Source organism: Berghia stephanieae, chromosome 2 (assembly GCF_034508935.2).
Source record: "Berghia stephanieae isolate SIO BIC M18660-M18661 chromosome 2, UCSD_Bste_1.3, whole genome shotgun sequence".
Lineage (NCBI taxonomy): Eukaryota > Metazoa > Mollusca > Gastropoda > Nudibranchia > Aeolidiidae > Berghia > Berghia stephanieae.
The window spans coordinates 10422372-10439587 of NC_088361.1; the positions used below are offsets into that span (position 1 = coordinate 10422372).

General features: G+C 33.8%; 1 protein-coding gene across 1 annotated transcript in view; it reads right to left on the reverse strand.

Annotated features, from left to right (window-relative positions):
* Nucleotides 1-6559: 6559 nt before the first annotated feature.
* LOC144963864 (uncharacterized) overlaps nt 6560-17216 on the reverse strand; it is a 93818-nt gene continuing 83161 nt past the window's right edge. The window contains 4 exon segments of the mRNA XM_078897815.1: nt 6560-7353; nt 8290-8560; nt 8951-10370; nt 16636-16815. Coding sequence (XP_078753941.1) covers nt 7312-7353; nt 8290-8560; nt 8951-10370; nt 16636-16815 — 1913 coding nt within the window. The 3' untranslated portion in view covers nt 6560-7311.

The window sequence follows — 17216 nt, forward strand, 5'->3', positions numbered from 1 at the left end:
TGCCAGGACAAAACCCAGTAATTTCATCCCAATCAAAGACAGAAAGCATGTTGGAAAGAAGATAAAGGGGGATAGAAGACACAGTACGTGCCTCCATTCCTCTATGGGAGGTCATGAACCCCACCCAGGCCTACCAAAACTAACACTGTACATTTCACTGTTTCTCTCTTAGGCAAGGACTCCGACAAGGGCCAGTACTAAGCCAAGAAATCCCGTTCCAGGACAAAGGCAGAAAGCAACTCAGAAAAGATACAGGGGGATAGAAGACAACAAGAGACCTCCTGCCCACCATGGGAGGTCAAAAGACCCCACCGAAGATAATGCTCTAAAAGAATGACACACACGCGTCTTAGGGGTAATATAATAATAATAATAATATACTTTATTGTTCATAAATCCAATAATATAGGCAATGTTTATATAGTTGAATATCTATATTAATTATTGTATTTATATGTAATATGGTGGAATGTTTGCGATTACTTGGGGTTACAAAACACGTGCATTTACATACAGTTTGTTTATTTTTTTTTTTTTTTGTTTTTAAGGGTTTTACGGCGCTTGCAACACATTTAGGTTATATCAGCGCCAGTAAAAAGGAAGAAAATGGGATAGTAAAAAGTTCTAGAATTACAATTAAAGCACCCAAGAAAAAGTAAGACAAAGGGGAACTGAGAACAAATAGGGATTAGATGTAGATTCCAAGAGCATACCACCAATGTACTTAGTTTGAAATCACCTACAAGTCTCATCCAGGCACAAGCACAAAATCCAACTGAGAGGAATACACTCAAATGCTTACATTATACACTAAAAATAACAAATTAATATAATAATACATAACAGAGAAATGATTTACAAGGAAAAAAATATCATCTCTCAAAACAATAACTATGCATTTGACTGTTTCCCTCCCAGCCAAGACTCCAACCTGGGCCAAAACAAAACCAAGTAACCTCATTCCAAGACAAAGACAGAAAGCATATAAGGGGATAGAAGACACAGTATGGACCTCCCTGCCCGCTATGGGAGGTCAGGATCCCCACCCATTTACATACAGTTTGTTTATTCAACAGAAATATGGGTAGGCTCATTGTAATGGTGGCAATCAAGAATACAGGAAAAAATAGCAGGCTCCTCCTAGTTATGGTTGCCATAAAGAATTGCCATAAAGAATAACTTATACTCGTATTAATATTTTTATTTCTCTTTTAAATCAATGACGCTTACAATGTTTTTTCCTAACGGCGCCAAAGGTAGTAAAAAGTCAGAGAAATGCCATTTTACTTCTAAGCTCCTGGGAAATTTAGAATAAACTAATTTATAAAACAGAATATGTTGGCATCAATCTCATAATTCTAATTATAAACTAAATTTTCACCATCTCGACTGCCTGACTTAAAATTATTGGGGTATATTTTAAAAAAGTGAAAAATGGTAATTCTAATCATTTCAAAAATGTCACTATCTTGTTGCTCATATTAAATAGTATACAGAATACGTTTGTTTTCAGTTTCCGATAGGCTAAGGATTAAATATCAGCACCAACAGTAGAGCGAAGAATAATTTAATAGTTTATACTTTAAGGAAGTCTCAGCTTTAAGGGGAATGTGGGACTAAATAAGAGAAAAGAATATAAGCGATGGGAAAACACCCTTAGAATTCTAATGACTCATAGTGGCCAATGAAGGTAAATGAAGTATCAGCAATTAACACTATTGATTATAACTGAAAGTAACAACAGGACCACACATGGGTTGTATCACTATAATTTAATAAAGCATAAGGGATGGTTGGTGATGAATGTGGTAAAAAATGTCAATCGTAACGATAATAATGATAATTGGGATGATGATGATAATAATTATAGGTCTTATGATGGTGATGTGATAATAATAATAATAATAATAATAATAATAATAATAATAATAATAATAATAATAATAATAATAATAATAATAATAATAATAATCGTATATAATAATTCGATGCTCACAACCTGGGATAATTCTTTGTACAATATAGCCTTTTGCTTGTATTTTAATCTTGATTTATATATATTTTTTAAAAAACTCAATAGAAATTCAACCAACAAGCATGACATGATAGCCTTCATAAACAAAAACATGCAACTGTATAATTTTACAATAATTCATTATCATAATTCTCATCTCTTTAGTTACATGAGACAAAGCTGAGTATAGTATTTCATTTTGATACAAAATATATTAATAATAATAATATTAATAATAATAATAATAATAATAATAATAATAATAATAATAATAATAATAATAATATTAATAATAATAATAATAATAATAATAATAATAATAATAATAATAATAATTACATCAATATTGGCAAGACGGAGCCAACAATTATTATAGGCTATTACACTACGTACAAGTCACAATATTTTCCAATGTGCACATATTTGCAGGGTTGATAACCGAACACAATTACGGGCTTGGTTTAACATTGTTGTAATGGACAATATTCTGCATTGGTTTGAGAGTATTTTCCATGACAACAATGAGATCATCACGATTTGGGTTGTCAGAACTACAAAAGAATAACTACACCTCACAATTTCCCTTCAATGAGGACAGAATTGTAATGACGATATAACTTTAAACGGTATCATTTCAGTGGTCAGTTTTGAATGCAACACATATTTATGAATGTAACATTATCAAAAACATCATCTACCATTACCAATGTTCTAAGATAAAACCTATCTTTGACCAGCTGCGTCAGTTCAGTATTATGTCGGAATTAACTAAATGGAGAAAATTTGAGTTTTTAACCCTCTCTCCTCACTAACGATAGGAAATCGTCATATCCATTACGATACACCCAACATTTTTCTCATTCTGTTTTCACGTATATCACTAAATTTTAGGAAAAATATTTTTTATAGCTATAAAAATGGAAGTGTTGTATACGTTCTTTTGCTAAAAAAATTGTATATAGCAAGGAACTTATTTGGTTTGAGTGAGAGAAAAAAAAATTGTGTTGGTTGGGTGTGAAGTTTTGGGGAAAATCCGGAAATGGCCGGTAAGGAGAAAATTAAGTCAATATAGTGATAATTTGGGTATCTACATCTCTTAAAGTTTACGAAATAAAACTTAATATAGATATCCTTAATGAAAGCATTTTTTTAAAGGTAAAATCTTGTTTTTTTTAAGGATTAAAATACAATTCTATGCATCAGTTTTTTCCAACATAATACCGTTTTGTGAATATTTAATACAATCAAACCGACTAATTTCATCTCCACAATGTGAGACTCGTTTGTTTATTTGTGTGTTTTGTTAGAGTTTTACGGCGCTTGTAACATATTTAGGTCATATCAGCGCCAGTAAAAAAGGAAGAAAATGGGATAGTAAAAAGTTCTAGAATTACAATTAAAGCACCCAAGAAAAGGTAAGACAAAGGGGAATTGGTAGATTCCAAGAGCACACTATCAAAGTTACTTATTTTTATGAGTGTTAAATAAATGACGACACTTTTGATTAGTTTCAACACCATCAAGAAAAAAAAAAAAGAAAAATGATGAGATAGTCATTAGTTGTAGATCTAGGTAGTTGATCTCACTAAAGCGTACCCAAGAAAAAAAGCAAGACTATATTATTAAGTAGGTAGATTCAAAAGCAATCTATGTTTTGTGTCCAGTCTGCGGCCACATAAAAATCCAACCTTGAGCAGACCTAAATCCTTCACCCTTCCATGTCCCCAAGAAGGGCTAGTAAATCTTACAAAACAGTTTAATGCGAACCCAAATGGTAACTATACGATGAAATAAATTTGTTTTTGTCTAAAATTAGTTTTACACCTTGAAACATAAATTTTAAATTCGCCTCCTATTATAATTTAACAGAACAGAAAGTATAAAGGACTTTTGGATCCACGTCATACAAAGAATGAACGCTTTTAAACTGAATTGAATCCCCACAAAGCCTTCTGTACTTAACTTACTAGAATAGAATCTGGAGGCATTTGTTATTTTTTTGTTCGTTTGTTGCTTTAGGTCTCTTCCAACACAATTGAGGTTATATGAGAGACCGCTGAAACAAAAAAAACAAGCAATCTAACAAAAATAGTACAAATGTAAATCAAAATCATAACCTTAAGATATCATAAGCTAAATTAAATAACCAAGAACAAACAGGCAGAAGATTTACAGAAAAAAAATATCCCCTGTCAAAAATACAATCACAAACCAAAGAAGCAGGATAGGCTAGTAAAGAGAAGAAGATCGTACACCCATGCGAACTTCATAGGTATATGATTCAAGGGTGATGCTCCCATCCAACCACCCGCCTATCGATCGTACACCCATGCGAACATCATAGGTATATGATTCAAGGGTGATGCTCCCATCCAACCACCCGCTCATTTGTTATTAAAAAAAACTTTAAGCACTAGAGCATCTCAAAAATAACAAATTAGCATAACTTTATCAACCACAAAACAAATTAAAGCACAAAACATTACATGTTCATGATTAATACTATTAAATACTAATGATCTGAAAACAATATATAACTTGGGAAGCGTGTTCCTGTTTAAGAGTAGAATAAAATAATTCTTGTAATGAGCATAAACAAAATACATCGCATAATTATATTATTATTCTTTCACGTTTTGTTCAATTATGCCATTTGAACTTCTCAATCATCGTATATAACTCATACATGCATATTATAATTATATTCAATATTTTTTGTTATATATTATTGTATTAATCACAGCTTTAAAATTTTGAAAATAGAAGTACAGTAGCATGAATATATGCATTTTGCATTTATCTTTCTTTGACAGATTGATTTCCTATTTTATATATAGACCTTTTACAGTGCATACGACACTATTAGGTCAATTCAGCGCAATAAAAAGAAAGATAACTAAATAGTCAAAAGATTCAGTTCTTCTTCTTCTTCTTCTTCCTTTCCTCTCACGATGTCTTCCTGGTTGAGTGCTAACAAGACGCAGGAATGCTGTAGTCTTCCCAAGCTGGTGCTGAGATCCATAGAGCTTCAATTTTAGTGTGATCCTCTCGGGCCAAATGATCGCCATTTGCTCATTGTACGTACAACAAAAGAAGACAATCTCAACAGAAATCAGAAGATTCAAAAGAATTTTATCTGGGCAGCTAGTCTGTAACCAACCTCGTCCTACAGAATCTAATCCAAAGAGAATATGCTAAACTCTACTCCTTACCGACCATTGTCCACGAGATCTTATCACACCCATGCGATTTAAATATGGAATTTTGAAAACTCTAAAATCAAAAGAAATAAATGGATGCTGTACACAATTCTGTTCAACAGACAAGCTGCACAACAGTATTAAATTCTCAAAACTTTAAAAATAAATTTTTTAAATCTTCAAAATTTGTGATTAAAAAAGAAATTTGAATGAGAAAACCTGTTGGTTGGATCCGTAAGAAATGTGACGATATTCCTGTTGTTGGTAAGAAGAGGTTTAAATGGTCACATAAGAAATGTACCGATATACAAATGACATGGATCTGAAGGCCGGAAAACTAAGGAAACAAATAGAGATTTGATAAAGCTGTTTTGTAAAGAATAAAATAGAACTGCTTGTTTTGCGATGCAGGCATATAAAACCAATAAAATTAATAAGATGCCTCTTTATCATGTTACAGAAATACTCCTAGAATCATCAACATAGATCTTGATAAGGATAACGTCAGTTTTACTACCGAACTAAAATCAACAAATACCTATAACTGTTATTGATTTGCTATTTATAAACACCTCAACGTCCAATGTCCAGTTGGGGGAGTCAAAAGAGAAAAAAAAGGTCCATAATATAAGAAATGAAAGACGAATTATAATGAAATTGATGATGACAATGATTAAATGAAAGAACAATAATAATGATGACAAGATTATATTATTATTATTATTATTATTATTATTATTATTATTATTATTATATATATATATTATTATATATATTATCATTAATAATAATAATAATAATAATAATAATAATAATAATAATTACAATAATAATAATAACAATAACAATGCAAAATTACCTTGAGAAGTGACAGTTATGCGTTTCCAATTGAGACACAATACCATTTAAATAATCCGAATGAATGAGTTTAACATGTAACATAGCACCCACCCACAACAACACCACACACACACATCCCATTACAATACACACAAACATACACACACCCACCCACACACACACACACACACACACACATCTCTATGTAAATATTGGAAAACAAGGTGTCACTCCATCTACAATCTAAATATTGTCACAAATATTAAGTAGTTCAAGATAGACAAAAATTTCCTAACAATTTTTTTAAAAAAAGAAAAAAATACCAAACACGGAATGAATTTTCGACTCCAAGATATTTAAACAGAAAGAAATCGCCAAAAATTTCTCTGCTGAACTGTTTTTTGTTTAGTAATGTATTTTTGCTTTCATTGGTCTTTTTTGTTGTTGTTGTTGGGTGAAGAAGGGTTTTGAATCCGAAACGTTCCGTGTTGGGTATTTCTTGTTCTTTTTTTTTAAGGTGTTATATTCATTTTTGTTTATTGCTTTTTACAGCCACAGCTTCTGGCAGCTTTGTATCACTTTTAAGTAGTTTATTTAACACGACGGCATTAAGAATATAGATGCAAGTAGTCCTTCAGAGCCATTTAGCCCATGGAGATGGGAGTTTATCCCAGTTTCTATAGCGTGAAACGGATAATAGCAATTGCTTGCTATCCTTTGGAAAGGATGCTAGTCAATCGCAAAGCACTTTCCGCCAAATCTAACAGACTCAGATACCCATTCACTGCTGCAGTGCTAGCTATCTCTTCTGACTCTGCAGGCCTGACGTTCAATTCAAATTATCGCCACATACTTAATCTGTATCTTTCTTGATTAATTAAATTTGGACAGTCCAAATAAACTGTACACGTGTTCTTTAGTTCTATTCTGTCAGTAACAAATAATTAACGAAAAAGTTGCCTAAACTTAATCATTTTAAAAAATGTCAAATTTTACACATGGGCATACTGTTCAAACTGCTTCGTACAAATTTAAATCCAGAATATTTGTGGCTGGTTCTCAGTTCAAATTATATATTCTATTCAATTAGAAATGAATTCCTATAAACAACTCTGCATGCAAAAGATTCTTTGTCATTGACAACTTCATCATTGGCATTAGAACCCAACAGTTCTGATAGTGCTACAGACACAATCTACTTCCCAAGCTCAGTTATAGCCTTCCTCCTTTTCACAGTACTCTGGACCTCGATGAATCTCATCTATTGCTGTGAATCCACTTTGTATCCTTTTTAGAAACCTGCAAAGAAAACAAGATATACTTTGATAACTCTTGCGCATCCTCTCAACTTTTAAATTACTTCCGAATTGAACCTCAAAAACTATTTTAAAAGATGTAATATTTCTCTTTCTTCGCTACAAGCAAGGTACTGTATGTGTGAAATTTGAAAGCACTTCCATCTGAGAAAATAATCGTAAAAACGCTCGTCTTGGAGAGCCTAAAGGACCCTTGCTAAAACGGTGATTGACTGAAATGACAATCATTGAGTAAATAGATTTATAGATTTTAATTTTGGAGAAGCTATAGTAACGCTTATTCAATTATTTATTCTTGCAAAATTTAGCCAGAGTTCATTGGTTCTTCAAATTATAACCCCATCGTTGGTTGAATTGTATATAAAACTATTTTTTTCCAATAAGTGCGGCTCTGTGGTCTTGTGGTATGACACTCGCTTTCGGGTTGGAAGGTCCTGGGTTCGAGCCTTGCTCAGCGCATAGTGACTCCTTGGAAAAGGGTCTTACTCACATTTCTCATCCAATAGTGTAAAATGAGTACCAGTCGTTAACAGTGTTGTCTCTGTCTCCATTATAACCCCATCGTTGGTTGAATTGTATATAAAACTATTTTTTTCCAATAAGTGCGGCTCTGTGGTCTTGTGGTATGACACTCGCTTTCGGGTTGGAAGGTCCTGGGTTCGAGCCTTGCTCAGCGCATAGTTGACTCCTTGGAAAAGGCTCTTTACTCACATTCTCTAATCCCACTCAGGTGTAAAATGAGTACCAGGTCATTAACAGCGTTGTCTTTGTCAAAAAAATATTTTTATATCGCCTAACAGGCGTCATGTCTCGTCCTACACGTTAAGTGTTGCTGTTGGTCAGGGACCCTTTGTAAAGCGCTGTGAGCACACTTAGTGGATATTGCGCTGTATAAAAAGCTCAAGTAGGCAGTACCCACCGATTTTAGACCTTCCCGGCCAGAAAAACTCCTAATGGCAATCATCAGCTGCTCCCTTGGGTCAAGTTCCCTCTCAAACTTGGGCTTGGGACGACTCTTAGACTTCGTCAGGCCAGTCTTGCTGGAGCCATCGGAAGCTTTGGTCGTGCTGGACCCTGACGATCCAGCAGGAGGAGGTGGTGGTGGTGGTGGAGGTGCCGGAGGGGCAGCAGGCTCAGCAGCTGCAGCAGCTTGTTCAACATCAACGGATGGAAACTCCATCGAGGAAGCCCTAAATGCAATTGGGGAAAATTGTAGAATGTTAAACACCATGATGACACTGATAGGGACACTCCAAAACACGTTATGGCAGCAAACGTATAATTCAAGTGAATCAATGAAGAAACTCAGATGAATCAACACGGAAAAGTGGAAGTAGTAGCCTCAATCGTTTTCTACTTCACCATGATGACATAAACATTATGCTTGTAAATTGGAATTGTTATTTTTTAAAGACTGTCAGGAAGCATATTTAAACAATGAGGCTATTTAGGGAAGAGATAAATTATTACTGCATTTTGCTATTTGACATTACTAACCCCCGTCTTTTTTTTTCACAGTGGGTTGAACTTTTGTAAATAGATTTCTTACACGTGTAGGGATATAGACTGTAAAAACTTACTTGTCTCCGTTGCTATTGTTCACTGTTTGTTGTTGCTGTAGGTTCTGCATTGTGGTTTGAATCTGATTCAACATGTTTTGTTGCATCATCATCTGGGCGGTCAACTGCTGAAGCTGATCTACTTGGATGTCATTGGCCGTTGCTTGGGAGAGGATACTCTGATTGTTTGCAAGTTGTTCCTTCCATTGGGCAAATTGCATTTGAAGCATATCAAACTGGGAGTCCTGACCTTGACCCGAAGTTCTAGAGCCTGGTCTGTCAAAACCATTTTCAGCCATTTCCTTATTTTGAGAGGTATTTAAAGAATTGGGAAGAGAATTTCCATCGACTTCATCTTCTAATTTGTAATTGCTCGTTACGGACTCATAAACAGCAATGTCAGGGGAAGCAGGTGTTTTTGTTGTAGGTATGATGGAGACGGAATAGTTCTCAACAACAGGAGGTGAGTCATCTTCAATAGGAGCTGCTCTCATTGTGGGTCTATTAAGTAATGAAATCGATTTCACTTCCAACAACGAATCATTTTCAGGCTCTGATCTGGGAGTGAAGCTAAGCTGGGATACTCTATTTTGTATACTTTCAGTGCTGGACTCTTCATCTCTCGGGGTTGATTTTTTATCCATAATTAACACAGCTGAAGGTCCAGAACTATTAGAGGTATCCTGTGCAGGTTTTGATTTTTTCTGTGATATTGATGTCTTGCGTCTGGGTGGTAGGAAACTGACATTAGACAAATCATCAAATGTAAGTATAAATTCTTCTTTTTCTGGTATGACTGGTTTCTTTTCTTTCTCTTCCTTTTTATTTTCTAAAATCTTTGTTGGTTTTATTGACACTGGTTCAGCTCGAAATACTCCATGATTATTTACAGTCTCATCTACTTCTTTGGGAGAGCTTGAAATAGGCTCAATTGTTTTTTCACGTTCGGGAATCTTTCTGGCAGCTGTAAAATCAAAACCGTTGGGACCAAGAGGAATAACTAACTCCTCAATAGTTTCTGTATACTCTTCTTCTTCATCATCATCATCATCATCAACGATATTCTCAACCTTTTTCTCCTGAGCATCCCCAAATTCGGGGGGAGGAGGAACGGTGTCATCGGTGTTAGGTATTTCCTCAGAACCCTGGAGATTTGAAGCAGGTGGTTCTTCATTCTCCTCCGCTTCTTGGATGCCATTTATTCTTATGGCATCCTTTTTACTCCAAGAACCCGAGTCCACGGCTGACTTCGAATCACTGGAGTCTGTGCGTAGGTGTTGAATAACTGAACCAGTGTCAGAGTTCGTCTCCGAAAGAGATAATCCACTGCTAAGACTGTCATTAAGACCATTTCCATCAGCATTTTCTTCTTTTTCAACTGTCATTTTACTCATTCGTTCCACAAACAAAGCCATCTCATTCTTGTAGCCGTCTGGTGACACTGGAAAACAGATATATTATATAAAACATATTATTATTTTGCTTTCCAATTAAAATTTAATCATTTCTAAACCCTGTCATGTCAAAAAATGATGGATTAAAGAAATTAGCTGTAATATCATTGTTTTTCAAGTTCTAATTGTTATATTAATCAGTAATATACTTTAAAAGTGTTGAATAATAGGGTCAATCTTACTGTCAGCAAGTTGACAAATGAACAATAATTTTTAAATGATTACAGTAAATTGAAAATAAAAATAATGAGGTACAAAATCATTCTTTGAGAAATGCTTCCGAAAATAAAATTTCACTTAAAAAATAAAGTGAAAAAAGTTTTTGATAGGTTGTTGCATAAAAAAACCTAACACATGTTTATAGCCATATTACCAGTTTACTGCCATACTTTGGAATAACCCGTATTTAAAAATTTGGCCAGAAAACTCGTCCTTCGAATACTGATCAATTCAAATGACCCTCATCCGGGCAAAAAAAAATCTGAAACCCGGGACCTCTATGTAACGTCTTTGCATTCAGTTGATATACATTCTTCAAATTATGGTTTGGTGTCATATTTAACGATTTCTAAACCAAAACCTGGCTGAAGTGAAGATACGTTTTACAAAAATAGACCTGCATTCTAATATAACAGACCGATATTCTTATAAACCTGAATTATAAGCTTGAAGGATCTTGATATAATCATAGTAGTTGAAATAAATCATCTATAATTATGGCTTTTAGTTGTTAGTATTTTAACATAGTTATTAGTCTTATACAGCTGCATTAACCTGTCAATAAAGAACATACCGTCACTTACATTTTCTGTCACAAATTTAAGTATTACATCGGATAGGTTGAAATAAAATCTAAATTGAACTGAAACTACTCTTTCCCTATTCATATTTAAAATAACATGGTAATGTTTAGGAGAAATACATTAAATATATATCTTGCTTGAGGTGGAACACATTTTCAGAATGAATCAGGTCCTTTCACACTATCCATTATTAAATTGGCGTAAAGGTAATATAGGGATCTGTATAACTTCTATGACTAATATTTGAAAGATTGTATTATATAGGTGGATACTAACAAATAAGAAAAAAAATATCTTGAATGGGATGGATGAAGAATTTTTTAAATAATAATAATAATAATAATAATAATAATAATAATAATAATAATAATAATAATAATAATAATAATAATAATAATAATAATAATAATAATAAATAAATAATAATAATAAAAGTAAAAATAATAATGATAATAAAAGTAAAAATAATAATAATAATAATAATAATAATAAATAATAATAATAATAATAATAATAATAATAAATAATAATAATAATAAATAATAAATAAATAAATAAAAAATAAATACATTAAAAGATAAATAGATAAATAAATTTAAAAAGAAAATAAAACCAGCTAACAATGGTGGACAATGCAATTGACTAAAGCTGGCTTGAATTATATACATCAATAACAAATCATGGAAATCAAAATGAGTGGTGAACATAATAGTCATATGACAGCACCATCAGAAAATGTGTGATCTCTTCCAATTGTTTCCAGATTTCATCCGCTTAAAAAGGAAATAATAACTTCCTCAAAGTCATTGTCAGGATCATCCAAAAGTTGAGCTCTGAATGGCTAAGGAGAGCTCATTAGGTTTTATATATATAAAATAAATGGACATAATGCGATGGGAATCGTGTAATGAGCGACACCCATATTATAAACAGATTTTTACCAATAATTCTCTGAACACTCTTCCGTCTATCCATTTCTTGTTAAAAATTTAAAATGAAACATCAATATATGTACATTTTCATCCTAGCTTCGTTACCACTTTCAAGAATGTGAAATTTGTACAACGGTTAAATAGCAATTTATATTTTGTAACTAAAAGAGTAAATTTATCATTCTATGGCAGACTAAAAACTCCTTTTGGTGATATTTTTCCAGTTCTACACATTAAAAAAAAATCACTTTATAACTTAGATCCAAACATTTTGTCAGTCCCTAAATACTGGATTCTTGACTGTGTGAGTATAAAATAATCATTTCTAAATGAATATATCGATTTCTTATCAATATTGAATATTATTATGATATTATAATTTAGTAATGGAAAGATCAGTTTAATATGTGTTAAAATGCACAACATTTATATCACAATGTGAATGGATTTTGTTAATAAAAATAAAGTTAATAAAAATACAATATATTTACATGTTTTAAAAAGTTCACACACAATAGTTGCTCAAAAGAAAATTCAACTACTGGAAATAGAATGGTTAAAAATTACCATTACAAATTAACACACAAAGAGAAATATAAACACAAATTCTAATATTAAAATCTTTGAAAATACTGATAAATACAATATTAAAACCTCTAACGGATACTAAAATATAAAAAAAAATAAAAATAAAAATAGTATAACAATGTCAAGGCAGCAACATTTGAATATAAATCTGTGAGAACTTTCACGATGACATCAAAAGCAACCACTTGCAATAATTAATAAAAAAAACAACACCTGTGATGAAAGCGAAAAGCTGACAGTATCGTGCGCTTAATTTTAGACACCATTTTGAGGCAAGCAAAGCCTGTATTTAACTCTCTCCTTACCGATCATTTTCGGATTTTCCCCAAAACTTCACACTCAAACAGCATAACAATATTTTGTTTTGTTTTCACTCAACACAAAATCAGTAAGTTTTTGCCATACATAATTTTGATTTTATTTTTGTTTATTTTTTAAAAATCAAAACGATCTCTACAACACAGTGTTAAATGTTTTTACTATAACAAAAGACTTTCTTTGTGCGGCTATGTGGTCTAGTGGTATGACACTCACTTTCGGATCGGAAGGTCCTGGGTTCGAGCCTCGTGCTCAGAGCATCGTTGAGTCCTTGGAAAAAGCTCTTTACTCACATTCTCTCACCGTATTCTGGTGTAAAATGAGTACCTGGCCGTTAACAGCATTGTCTTTGTCCGAAAAATTGTAATATCGCCTTACAGGCGTCATGTCCCGTCCTACATGTTAAATGTTGCTGTTGACCAGGGACCCCTTGTAAAGCACTTTGAGCACATTTAGTGGATATTGCGCTATATAAAGCTCAATTTAAAAAAAAAAAAAAAAATTAATTTTGTGATGTAGATGAAATCAAAATAAATTTTTTTAAAAATATTTCCTGTATCGTATCGAGTGTGACGATTTTCACAGGGTTGGTATGAAAAGGGTTAAAAGGGTTTCTTTTGCTTGTAACTCGTGTTCATGTGAGTGGTTTGGCTGGTGCGCTTGGTTCTGATTTCATTAATTAATATATCATGGGACCCACTATCTTAGTTTGCTAATGTGTCAAGATGAACACATTCGGCGTTAGATAACTGCTAAGCATTGTGCGATTAGTGATGTAAGCTTTAGTCCAGTTACTGTTTGTGTCACGTTACTGAATGAAAATGTGTCGGAGCTACACAGTTCTAAAGCACATTATCAACTTTACCAGGATACCGGGAGATATAAAATTATATGTAATTCTGATTCAATAACATTTTCTATTCTCTTCGTAATTTCCAAATAGTTGTGAAAAGGCCATATCTTCTTATCCTCTTCTTTCCCTTTCTAATCCTACTCCTCCTCCTCCGACTCCATCTCCATTTTAACTTTTTTTTTAAGTTGCCTTCATTTATAAATCATGGACTAAGTTTTAAAACCAGTCTTGACTTGTTAAATTAAATTAAATTGAGCTTTTATATAGCGCAATATCCACTAAACGTGCTCAAAGCACTTTACAAGGGGTCCCTGGTCAACAGCAACATTTAACATGTAGGATGGGACATAACGCCTGTAAGGCGATATTACAATTTTTCGGACAAAGACAACGCTGTTACTGGCCAGGTACTCATTTTACACCTGAGTACGTGAGAGAATGTGAGTAAAGAGCCTTTTCCGAGGACTCAACTATGCGCCGAGCGCGAGGCTCGAACCCAGGACCTTCCGATCCGAAAGCGAGTGTCATACCACTAGACCACATAGCCGCACTTGTCTCTTGGTCACCCCCCCCCCCCCCCCCCCCCCCTCCATCCCTTCGTAGGCATCATTGAAAGCCTGCCTGTAGATTTCTTCACGACTGACTAAACTCTTACTTACTTACTTAGGCCGCCCCTTGGGGCGCCCAACATGAGCCACAAGTCTTCGCCCTTCTGTCCCGTCCTCCATAAGAGTACGCAGCTCCCGGGTGTTGTCCATTCCTGTGTCATCTAGCGGACAGTCAATGTAAGTTTTATTCTGCCTGTCTCTGCTTCTGGTTCTCTCAGGTGGTTCCCATAGCACAAGACTGCTTGCAATCTCCTCCTTGTGTCTCCAGCAGTGCCAAGCAAGTCTCAGTCTTCTCTTTTGTATCTTCGAGGTCACAGGGAGGAGGTCACTGTAGAGCTCTTCATTTGATATGTGCTCTTTCCAGCTTACATCCCCAGCCGTCAAGTTGCTTCTCAAGGGCTTTGTTAGAGTCCATGTCGCTGCTCCATATAGAAGCACTGACTCTACCGTTGCCAGGAACAGTCTCTTCTTTATTTCCCCCTGTAGTTTTGAACTCCAGATTTTCCTGAGTTTGTGACAGGCACTCCAAGTCAATGCTCTTCATTTGATATGTGCTCTTTCCAGCTTACATCCCCAGCCGTCAAATTGCTTCTCAAGGGCTTTGTTAGAGTCCATGTCGCTGCTCCATATAGAAGCACTGACTCTAATGTTGCCAGGAACAGTCTCTTCTTTATTTCCCCCTGTAGTTTTGAACTCCAGATTTTCCTGAGTTTGTGACAGGCACTCCAAGTCAATGCTTTTCTTACAGAGATATCAGAGGAACTGCTCTGTAAAAGCAGTACCTCTTAAACTCTTAGAGTTAGTTTAAAGACAGATACTATTTTCTACTAGAAATACCATTGGAGAAAATAGTATAAAACTGTATTTTTTTAAAAAAGGAAAGAAAAGAAGCAATCTTTAACTGTGAGTTTTGTTATCATTTTGATAAATAGAAATTGTTACTGGTTTTTAGTTATATATATATACTGTGTTGCTTTATTAGTTTTTTTCATGTCCGCAAAATGCTGATGCTTTTTTGGATTAATCATTATTGTATGTGCATGTGTGAGTTTGATATTAAACTGGCATATCTGTAAAGAGATCTAATGGTGCCTAGGGATACGATTGGAGACAGGATAGCTTAAGTAACTAGACTATTTTGCAGAAAGTCACACTTAAATATCATTTCTGACACTTTATATTCCAATCAAAACGTTCTGACTACATTATTTGGAGAAAATATTTAAAGACACTTAAAAAATATTTAAAGACACTTAAAGTTAATTATAAACAAAAATCCCTTTTAACACAAAAATCAAGAGTATTTATTATGTATACTGTATACTGACTATCTTTGCGTCTTTTAAAAGAGAAATTAAATTGATGAAAGGGGACTATAACCGTTACTCTAAAATTCATATTTACACCTGTTTAAATGTGTGTGGAATTTGTCCAAGATACAATCAAGCGTGAATTTGTATCATTTTGTGATTAAAAAAAAAAAACAACCTTTTCCATACTTGCATCTAGTTCTAATAATTTTTTTTCATTTACTTTGACATCATATTTAAGTTTAAGAATTCTCTTCTTTATCTCTAATGGTTGTAGTTTATATTCATTTACGGTTATTTTGAAACTTACAATGCCAAATACACCATTTGAGAAGAATAAAAAAATGATAAAAAACATTACCTACAGATTTGGTATGAATTGAAATCAAAATTCACTACAGGGGCGACTACATCAATTAATGTTTTGATTGGAATAGGAGCAGTAAATAGTAAAAAAGAATGGCACACTTTTAAGAGTTATACAGTACTGCCGTACTCTGGACAAAACCCATATTTAGAAATTTGGCCAGAAAACTCATCCTTCAAATATCGATCGACTTAAATGACCCTCATCTTGGCAAAAACTCTCAAACCTGGACTTCGCGAAGTCCCAGGGTTGAGAGTTTTTGCCAAGATGTGGGTCATTTAAGTCGATCGATATTTGAAGGATGAGTTTTCTGGCCAAATTTTTAAACATGGGTATTTCCAGATTATGAAGAGTAATAATCATCAATCTACATCAAACTACAGAAAACTTGACTACAGGAAACAAAATTAAAATTAATGATTAAAAGTTACAAGGCAAAGACACGGAGAAAAGGGCGTGTGATTTCAGGGTACCTTCCACATCATCTAGACAAGGATGGAGAGATTCCTCCCCCATCCTTATGGCCACCTGAAAGTCGAGGCTAAGCCCCTCTATGGTGTCGATAGACCCCACACTGCTAAAACTACCGGTGCGGTGATGATGATGATGATAGGGGTGGTGGTGGTGGTGGTGGTTTTGGTGATCGTGGCTGTCTGAGGTGGAGATGGTACAACAAAAGGAATACAAATAGTGATAGTGGTAGTGGTGGTTGGTGGTTGTGGTGATGGTGACAGGGGGTGTGGGAAGGTAACAATGAATAATATCATAAACAATACAAAAATACAGAAATGCATCTCACTCAACACTTTGAAAAAATAAAATTATATCAAATATGGCAATAGAATATATGGGAGGGATGATGTGTTTAACAAATTTTCTTCACCCCTTATAATTCTGCTATCCAAAAATTGAATTATTAATTTTAAAAAGAAGTTCAATATAATCTACTTTCTAGTCCAAATACTATATCAGTCCTAACAGAGGTCTGTTTTTATCATTAAAGGAACTTATCAACATTAAGACTACGTAAGATTTGCTCTGATTCAATCTTAAA